General features: G+C 57.6%; 2 protein-coding genes across 2 annotated transcripts; one reads left to right on the top strand and one right to left on the bottom strand.

Moving 5' to 3' along the window:
• Nucleotides 1-130: 130 nt before the first annotated feature.
• Trim15 (tripartite motif containing 15) lies at nt 131-5,989 on the bottom strand. Its single transcript, XM_013509792.1, has 6 exons — nt 4,495-5,989; nt 3,891-3,986; nt 2,686-2,916; nt 2,037-2,059; nt 708-823; nt 131-599 (listed from the first exon to the last, which is right to left on the bottom strand). Exons 1-6 carry the CDS (start codon nt 4,966-4,968, stop codon nt 484-486), a joined length of 1,056 nt encoding a protein of 351 aa, XP_013365246.1. The 5' UTR covers nt 4,969-5,989; the 3' UTR covers nt 131-483.
• Nucleotides 5,990-6,473: 484 nt separating this feature from the next.
• Nucleotides 6,474-14,697, top strand: Trim10 (tripartite motif containing 10). Its single transcript, XM_005414300.2, has 7 exons — nt 6,474-7,294; nt 8,650-8,745; nt 9,373-9,603; nt 10,553-10,575; nt 10,889-11,004; nt 12,228-12,260; nt 13,758-14,697. The coding sequence occupies exons 1-7, from the start codon at nt 6,878-6,880 to the stop codon at nt 14,273-14,275; spliced, it is 1,434 nt and encodes a 477-aa protein (XP_005414357.1). The 5' UTR covers nt 6,474-6,877; the 3' UTR covers nt 14,276-14,697.
• The last annotated feature ends 758 nt before the right edge of the window (nt 14,698-15,455 follow it).

Here is a 15,455-nt window from a genome sequence, read left to right as displayed (position 1 = left end):
CGACCCGCCGGCCGCTGCCGCCTCGGGCCTGGGGCGGGTGCGGGACCGGGCAGCGCTGAGCACCAGCTTCAAGCTGTGTCTGGAGGCGGCGGGCTGGCTTTGGCGCGCGGCTGCTCCGGCCGCCTCAGCGGGCCTGGCGGAAGCCGCGGGGTTTGTTCACACGTACAGAACCCGGTGCGGCGTGGGTGAAATGAGGCTTGGCGCACGTTTTTGAGCGGAAAGTGCTGATAACTAACGTTAACGGAGCGTTGGCTGCGCGCCGGGCAGACGCCACGCTCTTGCCGGCAGCGATCTGCTCAGTCCTCGCGGCCCCTCCGCCTCCCGCTTTTCGGATGAAGAACCGGACGACGAGGCCCCCTCACCCGCGCCAGAGGGCCCCGAGCTGAGCTTCGAGCGCGCGATGCTCGCGCCCCGAACCCGCCCTGGCCGGAAAACACCCGGCCCTGGAAGCCGGTCGGCCGTGCCCGCCGCGCCGGTGCCCAGCTAGGTCTTACTTTCAGGGGCACGCGGGTGCGGCGTGATGCCGAGGACTGAACGCGGGAGTGAGCGCTCCCCAGTCCCTTTACCTGAACCTGTTCCCAGGTGCCGCTCCAGGTTCTCTGCGGGGGCGGAAAGCGGACCGTGAGCGGGGTTGCGGCCGGCCTCCGGGGCGGAGCCGACTCCCCGGGAAAGCGCGGCGGGGTGCCGCAGTGGCCGCCTCTCCCTACCTGAGAACGTCCTCATCATCTCCGGGAGGACCAGCGTCGTCCTGTGGAGGTCGCGGATCCTCGCGATAAGGTCTGAGGAAATGGCCTCGGGGCCCCCAGCCGGCCTCACGTCACACCTGCAGGCGTGGGGGGCCGCTCAAGTCCCGGAGAGAACGCGCCCAGCGGGGCGCCCGCCAGACGACCATTTCTTCACCTTTGCTGGAAATGCGCGTTTTCTACAACAGGCATTCCTCAGATCTCAGAGGAACGAAGGTGACCGCGTCTCAAGAACCCCAGGGAGGCCGCGCTGACCGAGGCGGAAACCCTGCCGCTGTGAGCCCCTAGAGAGCGGCAATTGCCACTTGAAAAAACAGCCCGGATCCGTTTCTAATTTGTGAGCTTTTTAGAGGGAAAGGAAGCCGGGCGTGGAGGCGCACGCTTGTAATCCTAGCACTCAGGAGGCTGAGGCAGGAGAATCTTTCCGAGTTTGACACCAGCCTGGGCTACAAAGTGAGCTCAAGGCCAGCCTGACCTGCATAGGGAGACCCTGTCTCAAAAAGACAAAAATAAAAATAATAATAAAACAAAAAATAAAGGGAAAGGAAGACATGGAGATGAAAGAAAATACATATTGTCGCAAAAAAGCTCCTGACTCTGGTCCTGGCTCCGGCCCGCCCCACCTTCCTCAGACTCAAACTGGAGCCCCTCTCCTCTCCGACTCTAATGCCCTTGGAAAAGCGCGTTTGGAACCACTTCCTGGCTCAGGGATGCTTGAGTTACAGCTGCTCCCAGGGTGGGCACGGAGTATCCAGCAGGGGTTCCCTATCATGTGTCTTTTCATCTCAGCAGACTGCCCACGCGTGCAGCAGAGGAGAAAGGAAAGGAGCCCCTGGGGGCTGTGCCCCCCGGTAGCACTGGGGGACTGAGGGAACCCGGAGAAGGGAGTGGGGAAGGGAGGACCGGAGTGGTCTTCCTAGGCTCCAGCTTATCATAAGCTATTGAAATACTTCCTCAAATTCCATTTCAAATGGTGTTAGGTACTGACTCAAATAGTAATACTTCCGTGGATTAAAGATGTCTTTGGATCTGCCTAAAACCATGACTACTAATTATAACCACTTCTAGGAAGAAAAATGTGCCCCCAGTACCAACCCAGCAGTTGAAAAGTAAGCCTTTAGGACCCAAGCGGGCTGTTAGTTTTTTGCTATAGTTAGTTTTTTGGCTGTTAGTTAAGAGTGGGCTTGTCGGTGGCTTTCACTGTCCCCTGGGCAGCCACCCACCCTGGGGGAGGCGGGCCCCGTCAGTGTCTCAGGCATGCAGATACGGAGGCTGGAGGGGAAGTGACCCTACCTGCTCTGGGCGACTCTGGCATCCTACGAAGGAAAGAGAAGAACATGCACTTAGCTCCCATGTGTCCTTCCTGCCAGGGACTGTGTACATCTCCCTTCCCTCAAAACCTCAGCTCCAAACTCTCCTCCCCCAGGAAGATATCTGCTTGATTACTCATCAAAACCGTTCCTTTGCACCGTGTGCCCTTGCTCTGGACTCTGCAGCCACTTCCTGGCTTCTCTGTCTCTGCATTTTCCTGGGGATGGTGGAGAGCAGGGACCAGCCTTGGGTTCTCAGCCAGACCTGACCTGACCCTGGCCCATGACAACCACAGCAGGCGCTAAGTATGGAGCTCCTGTGTGCTGGGACCCATGCTGAGCATGTTAGACGCGCAGCAACAACCCCATGGCAGATGCTACCATTATCCCTATTGCTTGGAGGGGGTGAGAGACTCGCCCCGAGACAAGCTGGAAAAGCTGACACCAGACCCAAGCCAGTGTGACTGCACAGCTCTTCCTTCACATGCCCACGGCATATGCCCGCCTCTCTGGGCCAGACAAGCAGATCTGTGCTTCCCTCTCCTGCCTCGCCCCAGCGTTTTTCAGCCCGGTGCGTGGCGCTTCCTGTGGAACCCTTCCGCTGTCCTGCGGGTATGTGGCAGGCGTCTCACCTGCAGAAGCGCACTTGCCGGCTGCTGACACTTGTCCTCCAGCTCCTCTACCTGGGCACCAAGCCAGGCGACTTCCTCAGAGACCTTGCCGATGTACTCCTCCCTCTCCTTCCACACCTGCTGCTCCAGCTTCCTCAGCCTGGCCAGCAGGAGGCGCCGCTGGTTGCCCAGCTCCTGTTGGAGCCTCTCAAAAGCTGCTTCTACTTCTTGTTTTTTGCTTTCAATCTGGGCCTGCCAGGGATGGGGAGACCGACACGGTGAGGGAGGGGCTCCGGGGGCCCCCGACGGTCCTCTGTGCCATTAGTGACTAAGTGCCACACAGGGGAAGTCGCTGCGCGACTCATTCCTCCGAATGACACCGCGGAAGAAGTAGGTAGCGCTGGTGAGGAACCTGCCAATGGTGAGAGCGCTCTGTTTTCTATTGTCTTAGCTAAAGATTCTAGAAGTGTGCCCCATCGTGCTGTCAGAGCCATGCAGAAGTTTTCAGAATTTCTTCCACGCTGATGATCCCTCCCGTACTTTCTTGAGAGCTAGGTGGACAGGACCATGGTAATTTCACAGAGAACAAGGGAGGTCCAAAGAATCCAGGGTTACCTCTTCCAGGTTGGCGGAAGAGTGTGGCCCGGATTTTAGCCAGTGGGGACAGGCTTTAAGGGAACAGAGGGACACTGGAGAGTCCTTCTGTCTTGCTATCCCTTCTCCTTGGCCGCACGGCATGACTTCCCACCCGGGGACTTCCTCCTGACTAGCATGGAAGAGCAGGGAAGGAGCCAGGCGGGGCCACACCCTAGTCTGTGGTCCTCAGGCTCAGCCTTGGGGTCAAGCATGGAATCCAGGCCTTCTCCGCCCGTCCCCGGCTTCAGGCCACTGGGCTGGGCCAGAAGAGCAATGGACTAAGGTTCACGAGACCAGGCTCTGGCGACCTCAGCATGGCCTTGGGCTTTGTCCTGAGACCTAGTGATGCTCCCACATCGCTTTGCAGGACCCCACTTTCTGCTCCGTAAATGATGGATAAATAGCATCTTGGATTAGAAGATGTCAGAACCACTCCTAACTCCCACATTCCGAGCTCCAAGCCCGTGTGTGGTGGCAGAGAGTGAGAGAGAGGGTCCCCAGGCCTTCCCATGTAGACACCACAGGCCAGGCCTCCCCGGCCTGTTAGGAAAGTGCCCAGAGGACAGGGGAGCCCGTGGCTCGGCCATTACCAGCAGCACATGGAGCTTCTGGTCTTCGCGACACTTTGTGTCTTCTATCTTGTCCCTCTCCGCTCTCAGAGCCTCCAGTCGGCTCCTGAGGCGATCCTGTGGGGGAGAGGAAGGGGCAGAGATGGGGGCTCAAGTAATAACTCAACTCACAAATACCAATCATGTATCATGTCCTTTACGCATACCACGGCATGCTGAGGGGTTTTCCAAGGTGACAAACACCCAGTCCATGTCTCCATGGAGAGCACCATCTAGGGCAGGAGCTGGACACCCATGATAACCATGTAACAACAACAAAAAAAGAAGTGGTGGCGCACCCCTGTAATCCCAGCACTCAGGAGGCCGAGGCAGGAGGATTACTGTGAGTTTGGGGCAAGACCGGGCTACAAAGTGAGCTCAAGGCCAGCCTGAACTGCATAGTGGAACCTTGTCTCAAAAAGACAAAAATTAAATTAAAAAAAATTTTTAAAAAGCGGCTGAGGTGCTCAGAGGGAGCTGGAGCAAGGAGGCTGCTCTGCCCCTGGGCTAAGGGAATGTGTCAGAAAAGCTGATTCCCGGGCCCGGCATCACCGCGGGACCCCACCGCCCCCACAGGCCTGCTCACCCGGTAAGGCTGGATGGCCTCGTCCAGGAAGCCCACGCTGTGGGCCTGGTGGGCGGGGCCCTCCCGGCACAGCACGCAGAGGAAGTCGGCGTCCTTCTCGCAGAAGAAGTAGATCTTCTCGCCGTGCTCCTCGCAGTAGGTCTCCCCCAGCGGGCCCAGGGGCACAGGGACCACGGGGGCCTCCGTCGGCTCCTCCTCTTGGCAGAGCGGGCAGAGCAGCAGCCTGCCCGAGGGCTGGGCCCCCATCCGGGCGGGGGGCGGGAGGCAGGGCCCGCACAAGCTGTGTCCACAGGTGGCTGTCACCGCATCCTTCGGCGGCCCTGCGCAGGCCGGACAGGTGGCCCCGTCGTGGACCCCCTGAAGGGACGCGGCTGTGGGCATCACGGTGCCTTCCCCAGCCGGCCCACGCAGGCCTCTGTCTCTCTCCACACGAATTTCCTTTCCCTGAAATTGAGTCACCTTGAAGTGCGTCATGGAGAGCAAGGAAGAGGAGGCTGAAGAGAAGAGCTCCCCCGGCTCCGCCTCCTGCGCCCCGGCGGGGTCCAAACTCCAGGGCGTCTTGACACACGGGGCGTCCCAGGAGCCGGTGCTGGGTCCTGCGCTCCCGTCCCTTCTGGTCCCTGGGGTGGGGAGCAGGGCACACCATGCGGGCACCGGGAGATGGGTTTCCAGGAATCCCCTGACCGCAGAGGCGTGGGGAAAACTGAGGAGGAGCCACTTCCGTCAGGCTGAGCAGGAAGGAGCCATAAACTTCCAGCTCTGAGGCGCCCAAGCATCAAAGTCCAGGCTGGAGGGGGCGGTGACCACTTGGGATCCGCGGGGCCTCCGCTGGTCCAGCGCCCTACTTCCCCGCCTCCCTCCTCCGCCCCTGCCTGGCGGAGCTGTGCTTCTCAGTCCCCACCGCCTGTACCGCCAGCCCCCCAGGCTTGGTAGCTGTGGGTTTCAATTTTATTTTTTAACTCGAGGTAGCGGACGGCAAGAAATCATAATGCAAATGATGTGCTGATAAACTTTAGAAAACCCAGTTGGTCACGGAAGTAAACAAACACATTCACCGCTTTTTGTATTACTATATCCAATAGTAATGGCAGTCCTTCGGGGCAGGTATGAGTGCCTTCATGTTACAGAGATGTAAACAGGAAGATCAAGTGACTTTCTGAAGGTCACAGAGCTTTACAGCCCTCAGGCTGGGAACAAACCAGCTCGTCCAGCTTGAGATCCTGCGCTCTTCCCCGTACTCCGATCCCGCGGGAAGCCCCGAGCCAGCGGTCCAGTGGAGGAGCCAGATCCACTTCCCGTCTCCGCGGATGGCCAGCCCGCACCCGGTGCTGCTCGCGTTCTGCTCCTGAGCCCGGCGCCTCCCCTTCCCCGCTCCCCTCGGGGCTGCACTGCAACGCTCCTCCCAGCCCAGATCCAGGTGTACCAGTGCGCAAAGCACACACGGGGTGTTAAGCACTTGTCATTGAAAAGGAAATACAAAACGCCTCATTAGTAACCTCCCATGATTACGTGTTGAAATAATTTTGGAAACATTGGGCTAAGTAAAATACAAAAATTTCACGTTTCTTTATTCCATATCCCTACTAGAAAATCTTAAATTGCACGTGTGCCTTGAATTATATTTCAGAGCTCTGCGTCTCCCAAGAGCTGACTGTAAATTAGGGTCACGCGGCTTCCCACGTCGGCACCTGGGGCAGGCGGAGGCCACCGGGCTGAGGCTTCCCGGCTCCCCGGAGACCCGACAGCACGGAAGGCTGCGGAGCAGACGGTGGGCTCGGTGAGCGCGCGCGAAGCCCGGTATCCGTGCAAGATGCGGTCGCCGCCCAGAAGTCCTGGCCGTGACCACCGTCTTTCCCTCCCAGGGCAGAGCGCAGTCGAGCCCCTTGGACGTTTGCGCCGGCCCAGCCGGGCACCGCGGGCGACGGTGCTTGTGCTGTGTCCCCCAGCACAGGCCCTTATCGGAGTCCGCACGCGCCCCTGCCAGGGCCTGGCAAGCTCTGGGCTTGCTGATAGGGCCAATCTCCCTGGAGACAGCGGCCACCTAACGGGAGCTGGGGTGGCACCGCCTCCCCGCGCAGCCTCTCCCCTCCCGCAAAGAACGACTTCTTTCAGCAGCCGCGGTGCAGACGCCAGCCCTGTTTGCAGGTGAGGGGCGCCGCCCAGGACAGCGGGTCCCCAGCCGGCCGCTCTCCCCTGCTGGCTGTTTCTGCCCCTGCCGTGGGCCGGCTCTCACCCCGAGAGAGGAGGACCCGACCCTGCGGCCGGGATGCACGCGGCCGCCTGTCCCAGCGGGCGTGACGCCGTCCGCGTCTAGCCGTGGGCGCGCGTGGGCGCGGGGGCGCAGCCGCGTCCAGGGGGCTCCTCCCGCACCCCGGAGCCCAGCATGGCCTCGGCCGCCTCGGTGAGCAGCCTGGCCGAGGAGGTCACCTGCCCCATCTGCCAGGCCACGCTGCGGGAGCCGGTCACCATCGACTGCGGCCACAACTTCTGCCGCGGCTGCCTGGCGCGCTACTGCGAGGGCCGGGGCGCGGGCCCGCCGGGCTGCCCGCTCTGCAAGGAGCCCTTCCGCGCCCGGGCGCTGCGGCCCAACTGGCAGCTGGCGGGCGTGGTGGAGCACATCGAGCGCCTGCAGCCGGGCGCCGCGCCCGGGCCCGCGGAGGAGGCCTGCGCCCAGCACGGCGAGAAGCTCTACTTCTTCTGCGAGGACGACGAGGCGCAGCTGTGCGTGGTGTGCCGCGAGGCCGGGCTGCACGGCGCGCACACCGTGCGCTTCCTGGAGGCGGCGGCGGAGCCCTACCGGGTAGGGGCCGGGCCGGGCCGAACGGGACGGGCACCGGGCAGGGCTGCGGGCGAGGGGCGGCGGGCAGCCGCGGGGCCTCCGCGCCACCCGCAAATTCTTTCTGCCTGCTTGCGTGATCCCCGGGTCATAGGCGCAGGCCGGGAAATCGGGGACCTGCGATTTCAGTGAATTCTGTGTTGTTTACCCCTGGCCCAGCAGCTCGGTAAATCCTTGCTGAGGGACCAGGACGTGTGTGTCTGGCCCGCCAGCAGTCAGGTTTGTGTCTGAGGGAAGGATCCGTAAGCAGCGTGCCTGATGCTCACGCTTGCACAGTTACACGAGAGTGGTGTGTTGGGGGGGTGTCTGCATAGAAATGTACTTGAGTGTGTACATGTAACTGAGTGTGTTTGTGAATAAATAAGTTTACATATACGTGAGTTGGGTAAATATGTGCTACGTAATTTTATCTGTCAGTAAATGAGTGTGGGCTGGGTTTGGCTGGGTTTGGTTGTTTATTGTGTTTTAGTAGGAGTGGGTATCTGTGTGTATGGATATCTGAATTAGTTAGCATCTGATGGTTAGCATGCTGTATGTCTATTTGAACATACACTTATGGACATTTGTGTTGTCTGTACCTCTTCCGGACTCCACTCTAGAGCTAACAATCTCTAAAATAATTTATCAATTATTTTTGCATCATCCAAGTTTCTTCCTCCCTCCAGAATCCTACCTACATTATTGATCTTTTTTGTATATACACTGGGAATCAAACTCACAACTTTGCACTTCCAGGCAGGCACTGTGCCGCTGAGCTATATCCCCAGGCATTTTTTGGTGTTTTGACACAGGGTCTCACTGTGTAGTTCAGGGTGGTCATAAACTCACTAGGTAGCCCAGGCTGGACTCCAACTCTCAGTGATCCTCCTGCCTCAGCCTCCTGAATGTTGGGCTTACAGGTATATGCCACCACACCCAGCTAGATAATTGATTCTAGTAACAAGGGAAGGTGGCTATTTGCATGTGTTCCCTTTAGGATGAGTCAGAAAGTCAGAATAATTTCAGCACGGGGGATATTAAGCTCAGGAAATATTATAAATGCCATTTACCAGCTGCAAAGGAAAGTAGGATGTTTAACCTGAAGCGGGAAACCAAGTCATAGCCTTTGCTGAGAAAAATGGAAAGCCTTGAGCAGAATTCCCGGAGCACAAAGCAGCAGGAATAAGACCCACGGAAGTAAACTGTCAAAGCTGGGAAGGCCAAGCATCATCAGCTAAGGGACAAACTCCTTTGCTGGGAGCATCTCCTTCGCAGAGACAGAGGGTGGGATTCTTTGAATCCCACAATGAATCACGTATTCATGTGTTCCTTCTCCCTAGGAACAAATACAGAAGTGTCTTGTGAATCTAAGAAAAGAGAGAGAGGAGATCCAGGAAATTCAATCAAGAGAAAATAAGAGGATCCAGGTCCTGCTGGTAGGTCCTCGCGCCCTTCCCGCCCTGCCCTTCCTCGGGGCCCAGTGTCCTGGAAACTGAGGCGGCACAGTGCAGAGGGCTTTGAAGTCACACTGAGTTTGAATCCTGGCTCTGACGCTGAGGGTGTGAGCTCAGGCGACTCATGAACTTCAGCTCACTTATTTGTAAAGGAGAGACTGAAAATCATCACTGCAGTATTGGGCTGCTGCAAAGAGCAAATGAGATTGTGCCTGGGACGTGGCTTGGTGCTGCTTGGTGCCTCACACACGTGCACACTTCCTGCCAGGCGGGAGCGCGGGGGTGCCTACCACCTCCTCTAGCCTGAGCCCTCAGAGGCCCCCACAGATGGTGCTGAGGCAGTGCTGGCCTGGGCAGCTCTGAGGAGGGATGGCAGGTAGAACTTGGTTGTGTCACACCTCCAGGTCTGTCGGGGGACCAGGGCGGTGGGCAGAGGGGTCATGATTTTACCACCAAACCTCGGAGGATGTGGACCTGGGCCAACAGGGAGAGGAGAGCGAAGAAAGGAAAGAGAAGAGAAAAGGAGAAGAGGACTCGGAGGGGGAGGCAGAGGGGAGGGGAAGCATGGGGGAGGACGGCGTGCTCTGGGCTCTCCTCCTGCCCCCTCAGACGCAGGTGGCCACCAAGAGACAGCAGGTGATGTCCGAGTTTGCACATCTGAGCCAGTTTCTGGAAGAGCAGCGGGGCATCCTTTTAGCGCAACTGGAAAAGCTGGACGGGGACATCCTGGAGCAGCAGGAGGAGTTCGACCGCCTGGTTGCTGGGGAGATCTGCCGGTTTAGCACGCTGATTGAAGAGCTGGAGGAGAAGAGTGAGAGGCCGGCCAGCGAGCTGCTGACGGTGAGCCCAGCCCGCCTGCGCTCACCGCCTTTGTCTTCTCGGAGCCTCATTCACGCACACATCCTGCTCCCGGAGCGGGGACAGGTCGCCGGCCCGACCCGAATGCTAGTCTGTCCTTCCCCAAGCGTCCCTGGTCCCTGTGTCTGCTCCTGGTTTCTGCATCCCACCATCCCCTGAATAACAAAGTTCTCACGGCGCTCCTGGAGGACCCTGCAGTAAAACAGAAGTGGAATTAACACTTTGAAAAGTATCATGTGAACAAACCGTTCCTTATAACCTGAACGTTCCTGTCCACAGTCAGGACGTTCTCCCTGGCTCTTCTCAACCTGGAGGAGAGAGGCTGGGGTCCCAGCAGGGTATAGAAAGGCAGCATGATGTAGGGCAGTGATGGCGAACCTCTTAGAGCTCTCCATGGTAACAAACGGCCGTCTGTGGCACAGGTGCATCCGCTGGGCACCACATTTGGGGGTTGCACCGAGGGCTGAGAGCCAGCGTGCCCTGGTGTGAGATGTACTTGCCTTGGTGTCAGACCAGCAGGGGCCTTTCTACATGTGGGTCCATACTCTAAAGAATTTGCCTCTGGTCCTCCAAGGCTGCTAAACACTAACACTCTGCCGTCTGGTGTCGTTTTTCTATCCAGGCCTAAGAACGTGGTATTTTAAATTTGTTGTTGTTGTTGTTCTGTATTTTGGTGTACTGGAGGCTGAACCCAGGGCCTTCACAGTGAGCTACATCCTCAGCCTTTTAAAAATTTTTTTTTATTTTGAGAGAAGGTCTCATTAAGTTGTCCAGTCTAGGCTTGAACTTGCAGTCCTCCGCCTCAGCCTCCCAGAGTGCTGTGATTACAGGCATGTGCCACCACACCTACCTGGAATTTTGTATTTTGCAGTTATAAGAAAAGTAGAAGAGAAAAACTGGACACTGAATCCCTACTCTTTCTTTCCCTTAGGATATCAGAAGCACTCTAATAAGGTAAGTGATGCAGTTTCTCTTTTCCGCATAAATACACATCTGTGCACACATGGCTCGCTAGTGTCACACAGACATACAACGTTCTCACATTAAGGGCGTAGGTTGACATGTAAACGCCCACTTACCCGAGTGCGTTCTGACGCAGCTGTAGACACAGCCCTGGGGGTGGTCGTGGGGTGCGTCCTAGAGGAGGTGTGGACACACTTCCCTCCCCTGCGAGCTGGCGCCTCCAGGCCGCGTTCGAGGAAGGCCGGCCTGCTCTGGAGGCATCAGCGAGGAGATCGTCCCCACCCCACCGCTCCTGTGCCGCCAGATGTGAAACCAGAAAGTGCCGGAAACCAGAGGCCGTGTCCCCGGAGCTGGGCCAGCAGATCCGGGACTTCCCCCGGCGGGCGCTGCCACTGCAGAGAGAGGTGAAGAGCTTCCTGGGTAAGGGGCCCGGCTCCTCAGAGCGAGGTGCGGAGGCCGCTGAGGACCAGCCTCCGTGCGCCACTGCCCAGTGGTCGGTGGTGGGCTTCTGTGCGACTTGCCCCCTCTCCGCCACTTGATTTTATTTGCAGATTTTTATAACATCCTCCTCTCAGAATAATGTAACAATAGAAGGAAATGATAAAGGTGAAGATTTCTGGGGAAAAGTCAGTTTATTTGAAGGATAATTAGACAAATCTGATCAGTTTGCATTAAGCAATGTACCAGATAATGATTAACCGCACTTATCATTCTGAGTAATTTACAGTTTTACAGCAGCGCCCTCATATGCGATGAGTTTTGATGGTGAACATTGTTAACTGGCAGCCATGGCCGTGCGTGCCCTGAGCCGCTGAGTCAGCCCTCCCTCACGTTTGCTTTCCCTCTGGGAGCGGCTCTGGTCGCGGGCTGCCCCTGCGGCCCGGGCCCCGCCTGCTTCCTGGAACCGGAAGCAGTGATGAGACGGAGTTTGCAGTGAGAATGGGGAAGCACGGTGGCTTCCGCCCGCCTGCACCGCGACATCGTGGATGACGTCACCTATTTCTAAGTGACCCACCCGTAAAAATGTTACCGTAGAATAGTTTCCTCTGCAGCCTGCTGGTATTCCCATGGCGTGGCAGTGCAGGACACTGTACTCTAATCAAGACTGACCTTTGACTGCCCTAAAATTATTTCCTGGAGGAATGGAGACAAGGGCAGGCACTTACCCGTTCAGTGAGCTGATGCTTGGTGAGCACTTACCGCGTGCTGGGCTCCACGGGCAGAGACAGGCTCTGGGCAGGGCTCCCTTCCAGCAGGACCGTGTCCCTGGGAGCTTCCGGCAGGTGCAGATTTGCACCCCAACCAGAGCATCAGGATCTGAAGGAGGCGTGTGTTAGCACAGCCCGGAGGTCCTGGTGCAAGTCTGGGTGTAGAGTCACAAAGCCTGGCTGGGCGTGGTGGCACATGCCTGTAATCCCAGCACTCAGGAGGCAGAGGCAGGAGGATCACAGCGAGTTCAAGGCCAGCCTGAACTACATAGCACTCTGGACTTTTTGTCTAAAGAAAAAAGAGAGAGAATCCTGAAATTCCAGCTTCCTTTCTTCTTGTGCCTCCCCTCTCCCCTCCCCTCACTCTCCTTACTGCTGGATGTGCTGTGGTTTTGGGATGAATGAACTCATCTTGTTTTGTTTTCTTTTTTGCAGAAAAACTCTGCTTTGAATTGGACTATGAGCCAGGTAAGCAGCTCACCTTGGATGGCAGGGAGTGAGGAGTCCCGAGAGCAAGGTGACTTTGCACAGCTCTGCACCGAGCACTGAAAAATCACCTGTGTCCTCATGTGTGTGTGTGTGTGTGTGTGTGTGTGTGTCAGGTATATGTGTGTCTCTCACACACACACAATTTCAGCCCTCCATATCCACGGGTTCCATATCCATGGATTCAACCTCAGATAGGAAATACTCAGGAGAAAAAATGTGTCTGTACTCAACACGGCAGACCTTTTCTTGTCATTAGTCACTAAACAATCCAGTATAACAGCTACTTACGTGGCAGCTATATTGTACTAGGTATAATAATTAATGTAGAGATAATTTAAAGTCGCTAGCCAGGTGTGGTGGCACATGCCTGTAATCCCAGCACTCTGGAGGCTGAGGCAGGAGGATTGTTGTGAGTTTGAGGCCATCTTGGACTCCAAAATGAGTTCAAGACCAGCCTGAACTGCGTAGTGAGACCCTGTCTCAAAAAGACAAAAAAAAAAAAAAAATTAAAGTCTACAGGAGAATGTGTCTATTTACAGACTACGCATTCCATGTGAGGCATCTGCAGATTTTGGTATCTGCAGCAGTTCTAACCCCATAATTCCTGAGGGATTACACGTCTCTGTGTGTGCGCGTGTGTGTGTGTGTGTGTGTGTGTGTGTGAGTGTGTGACTTCCTTTGTGAGACCCGGAAGGGAATTGTGAGGAAAGGACCAGGCATTCAGCCATCATTCCTGGAGAAGCTCGTGTCTGTCCTGCACACGTTGAGCCTGTAGAAAGACTGGAGCAAGTAAGCTTAATGGAAAGGTTCCTGTCTTGGAAGACTTTCCAGACAAGGGAGACTTTGGTCTCAGAACTGTCAGGAACCCCCGGCCCTGTCAGATGTCTTTTCACAGATGACATTAGGAAGAGGGGACAGGAAGGCACAGGACAAACCCTTCGAGCCGCATCAGCCCAGGCCCTGTGGAGTCGTGGGGTAGCTGGAAGGGGCCCTTTAACCGTGGCAGGTCTCCATTAGTGAGTGTTCTGAGGGACCGCCTGTGGGCTCTGCAGGTTCACGTTAAAGGTGGTTCTTACAGCCTGCAGGGTTAGAACTCCTGAGGCTGTGGGGGAAGGTAAAGGGTCCCAGGGCCCTGGGGGGTGGAGGGACCCCGGAGAAGGGGGGCCCGGGGAGGAAAGTCGCTGCAGATGGGGATGGGAGGGGCGGGGGCTGTGTCCCAGCTGGAGGAGGTCCAGCGAGCGCGTGTGAGCACACAGCTTTGCAGAGCACTGCGGGCTTTAGGGTGTGCACGAGAGCCCTGGGCGCCTGTTCAGGGGCAGAGTTTGAGAATCCGCTTCCAACAAACTCCAGGGGAGCCCTGTGCTGTGGTCTGGCTGTGCTCCAACACTGGCCCATGGGCTCCAGGGCCAGGGCCCGGGCCGTCCTCGAAGGTCACGGCACCTCTGCCCACCTCTCTCTCTCTCTGCTTTTCCACAGCTCACATCTCTCTGGACCCCCAGACTTCCCACCCCAAGCTCCTCCTGTCCGAGGACCACCAGCGGGCTCGGTTCTCCTACAAATGGCAGATTTCACCAGACAGCCCCCAGCGTTTTGACCGGGCCACCTGCGTGCTGGCCCTGCGTGGCTTCACAGGGGGCAGACACACGTGGGTGGTGAGCGTGGACTTGGCCCACGGGGGCAGCTGCACCGTGGGGGTGGCCAGTGGGGATGTGCAGCGCAAGGGGGAGCTGCGCCTGCGGCCGGAGGCGGGGGTGTGGGCCGTGCGGCTGGCCTGGGGCTTCGTGTCCGCCCTGGGCTCCTTCCCTACCCGGCTGGCTTTGGAGGAGCAGCCCAGGCAGTTGCGGGTGTCCCTGGACTACGAGGTGGGCTGGGTGACCTTCTGCAATGCCGTCACCCAGGAGCACATCTACACCTTCACGGCCTCCTTCACTCGGGAGGTCTTTCCCTTCTTCGGGGTCTGGGGCCGAGGGTCCGGCTTCTCCCTGAGCTACTGAGAGGGTGCAGCTGCAAGACTGAAAGCAGGTGCTAGGTGGACTGGAGCCGCTGGCACTCACTTGAAGATTTGGGGTAGAAATGGCTGCTTAGCGTGGTGGCCTCGTTGCTAAGGGACACAGCGGCATAACCTTCAGTCTGCCATCAGGTGCCCAGTGGGTGCCGAGGGTTCTGGGCATCAGCTGTGGCCCGCTCTCCTCGCCACCGTCCCCACCAGAGGAGCACTGCCTGGGCGAAGCCTTGTCACCAACCAGCTGTCTGCTTTGTAAGCAAGAAACCTCACCTCTCTTCATCTTTCTTTGAAGAATGTTAGAGTTCACTTATTCATATCCTCAGGAACACTTGATTGTGTGCTGACCATGAACCAGGCTGTGTGGTAGCCACTGGTGATCTGAAATAATAAAAAGGAAAAGCTTGTGCTGTACCTGAAGGTGCTGAGGGAAGACAGACACAGGGGACATTTGGGCCCAGCGTGGTGGCTGCAGTGTGAGGTGTCCGCCCGGGCATTGTGGAGCTCAGAGGACCTGCGTGGCCCTGCCGGAAGGAGAGGGTCCGTCCAGATGGCTTTTTGGAAGGGGTGGGTCCAGAGGATGCGTGAGGAAGGGAGGAGGAGAAGCATCTTAGAAGGCGGGAACAACCGAGAACAGGGCAGATGCTCTGTGACCCACGGGGCGCTGGGTCCTCTCTGTGTCGTGAGGGGACATTCGCCACGCCTGCCGAACACCACGCACTGCCTTCCCTCTTGACGGTGTCTCTTCCAGCTGAGACGAGAGGCAGGGTCTTGGGGACAGGGTAAGGGGGAGGTGTGGCTCTGAATCGGGGAATTCATCTTCCTGAGCAGCTGAGGGCAAGAGCATGAGTCACAGGGGCTAAGTGGGAGAGGAACAGCACCGTCTGCCCCGTGCGCTGGGGGAGAGCAGATGGAGGCAGGGGAGGCGCGGATGACCTGTGCTCAGTCTAGAGCTGGAACTGCTGTAGGACCAGACAAAAGTGGCACGTGCTGGGACAGAAACGGGAAAGACCAGGGATGGGAGATGAGCAGATTGGCCTGGAGAGCTCTGGGGAAGACGGGAACCGGCGTTACCAGGGGAGGCTGTGGTCCCGCTGGGTCATTCTGGGACGCACATAGGCACCAATTTGTTGCTGCCTAGAATTTGCAAAGTGATATCTGTTGGAGAGTGG

This window comes from Chinchilla lanigera, unplaced genomic scaffold (assembly GCF_000276665.1).
Source record: "Chinchilla lanigera isolate Chin_1 unplaced genomic scaffold, ChiLan1.0 scaffold00182, whole genome shotgun sequence".
Taxonomy (NCBI): domain Eukaryota; kingdom Metazoa; phylum Chordata; class Mammalia; order Rodentia; family Chinchillidae; genus Chinchilla; species Chinchilla lanigera.
The sequence above is the reverse complement of the archived record's forward strand: the minus strand, read 5'-3'. Positions and strand labels throughout refer to the sequence as shown.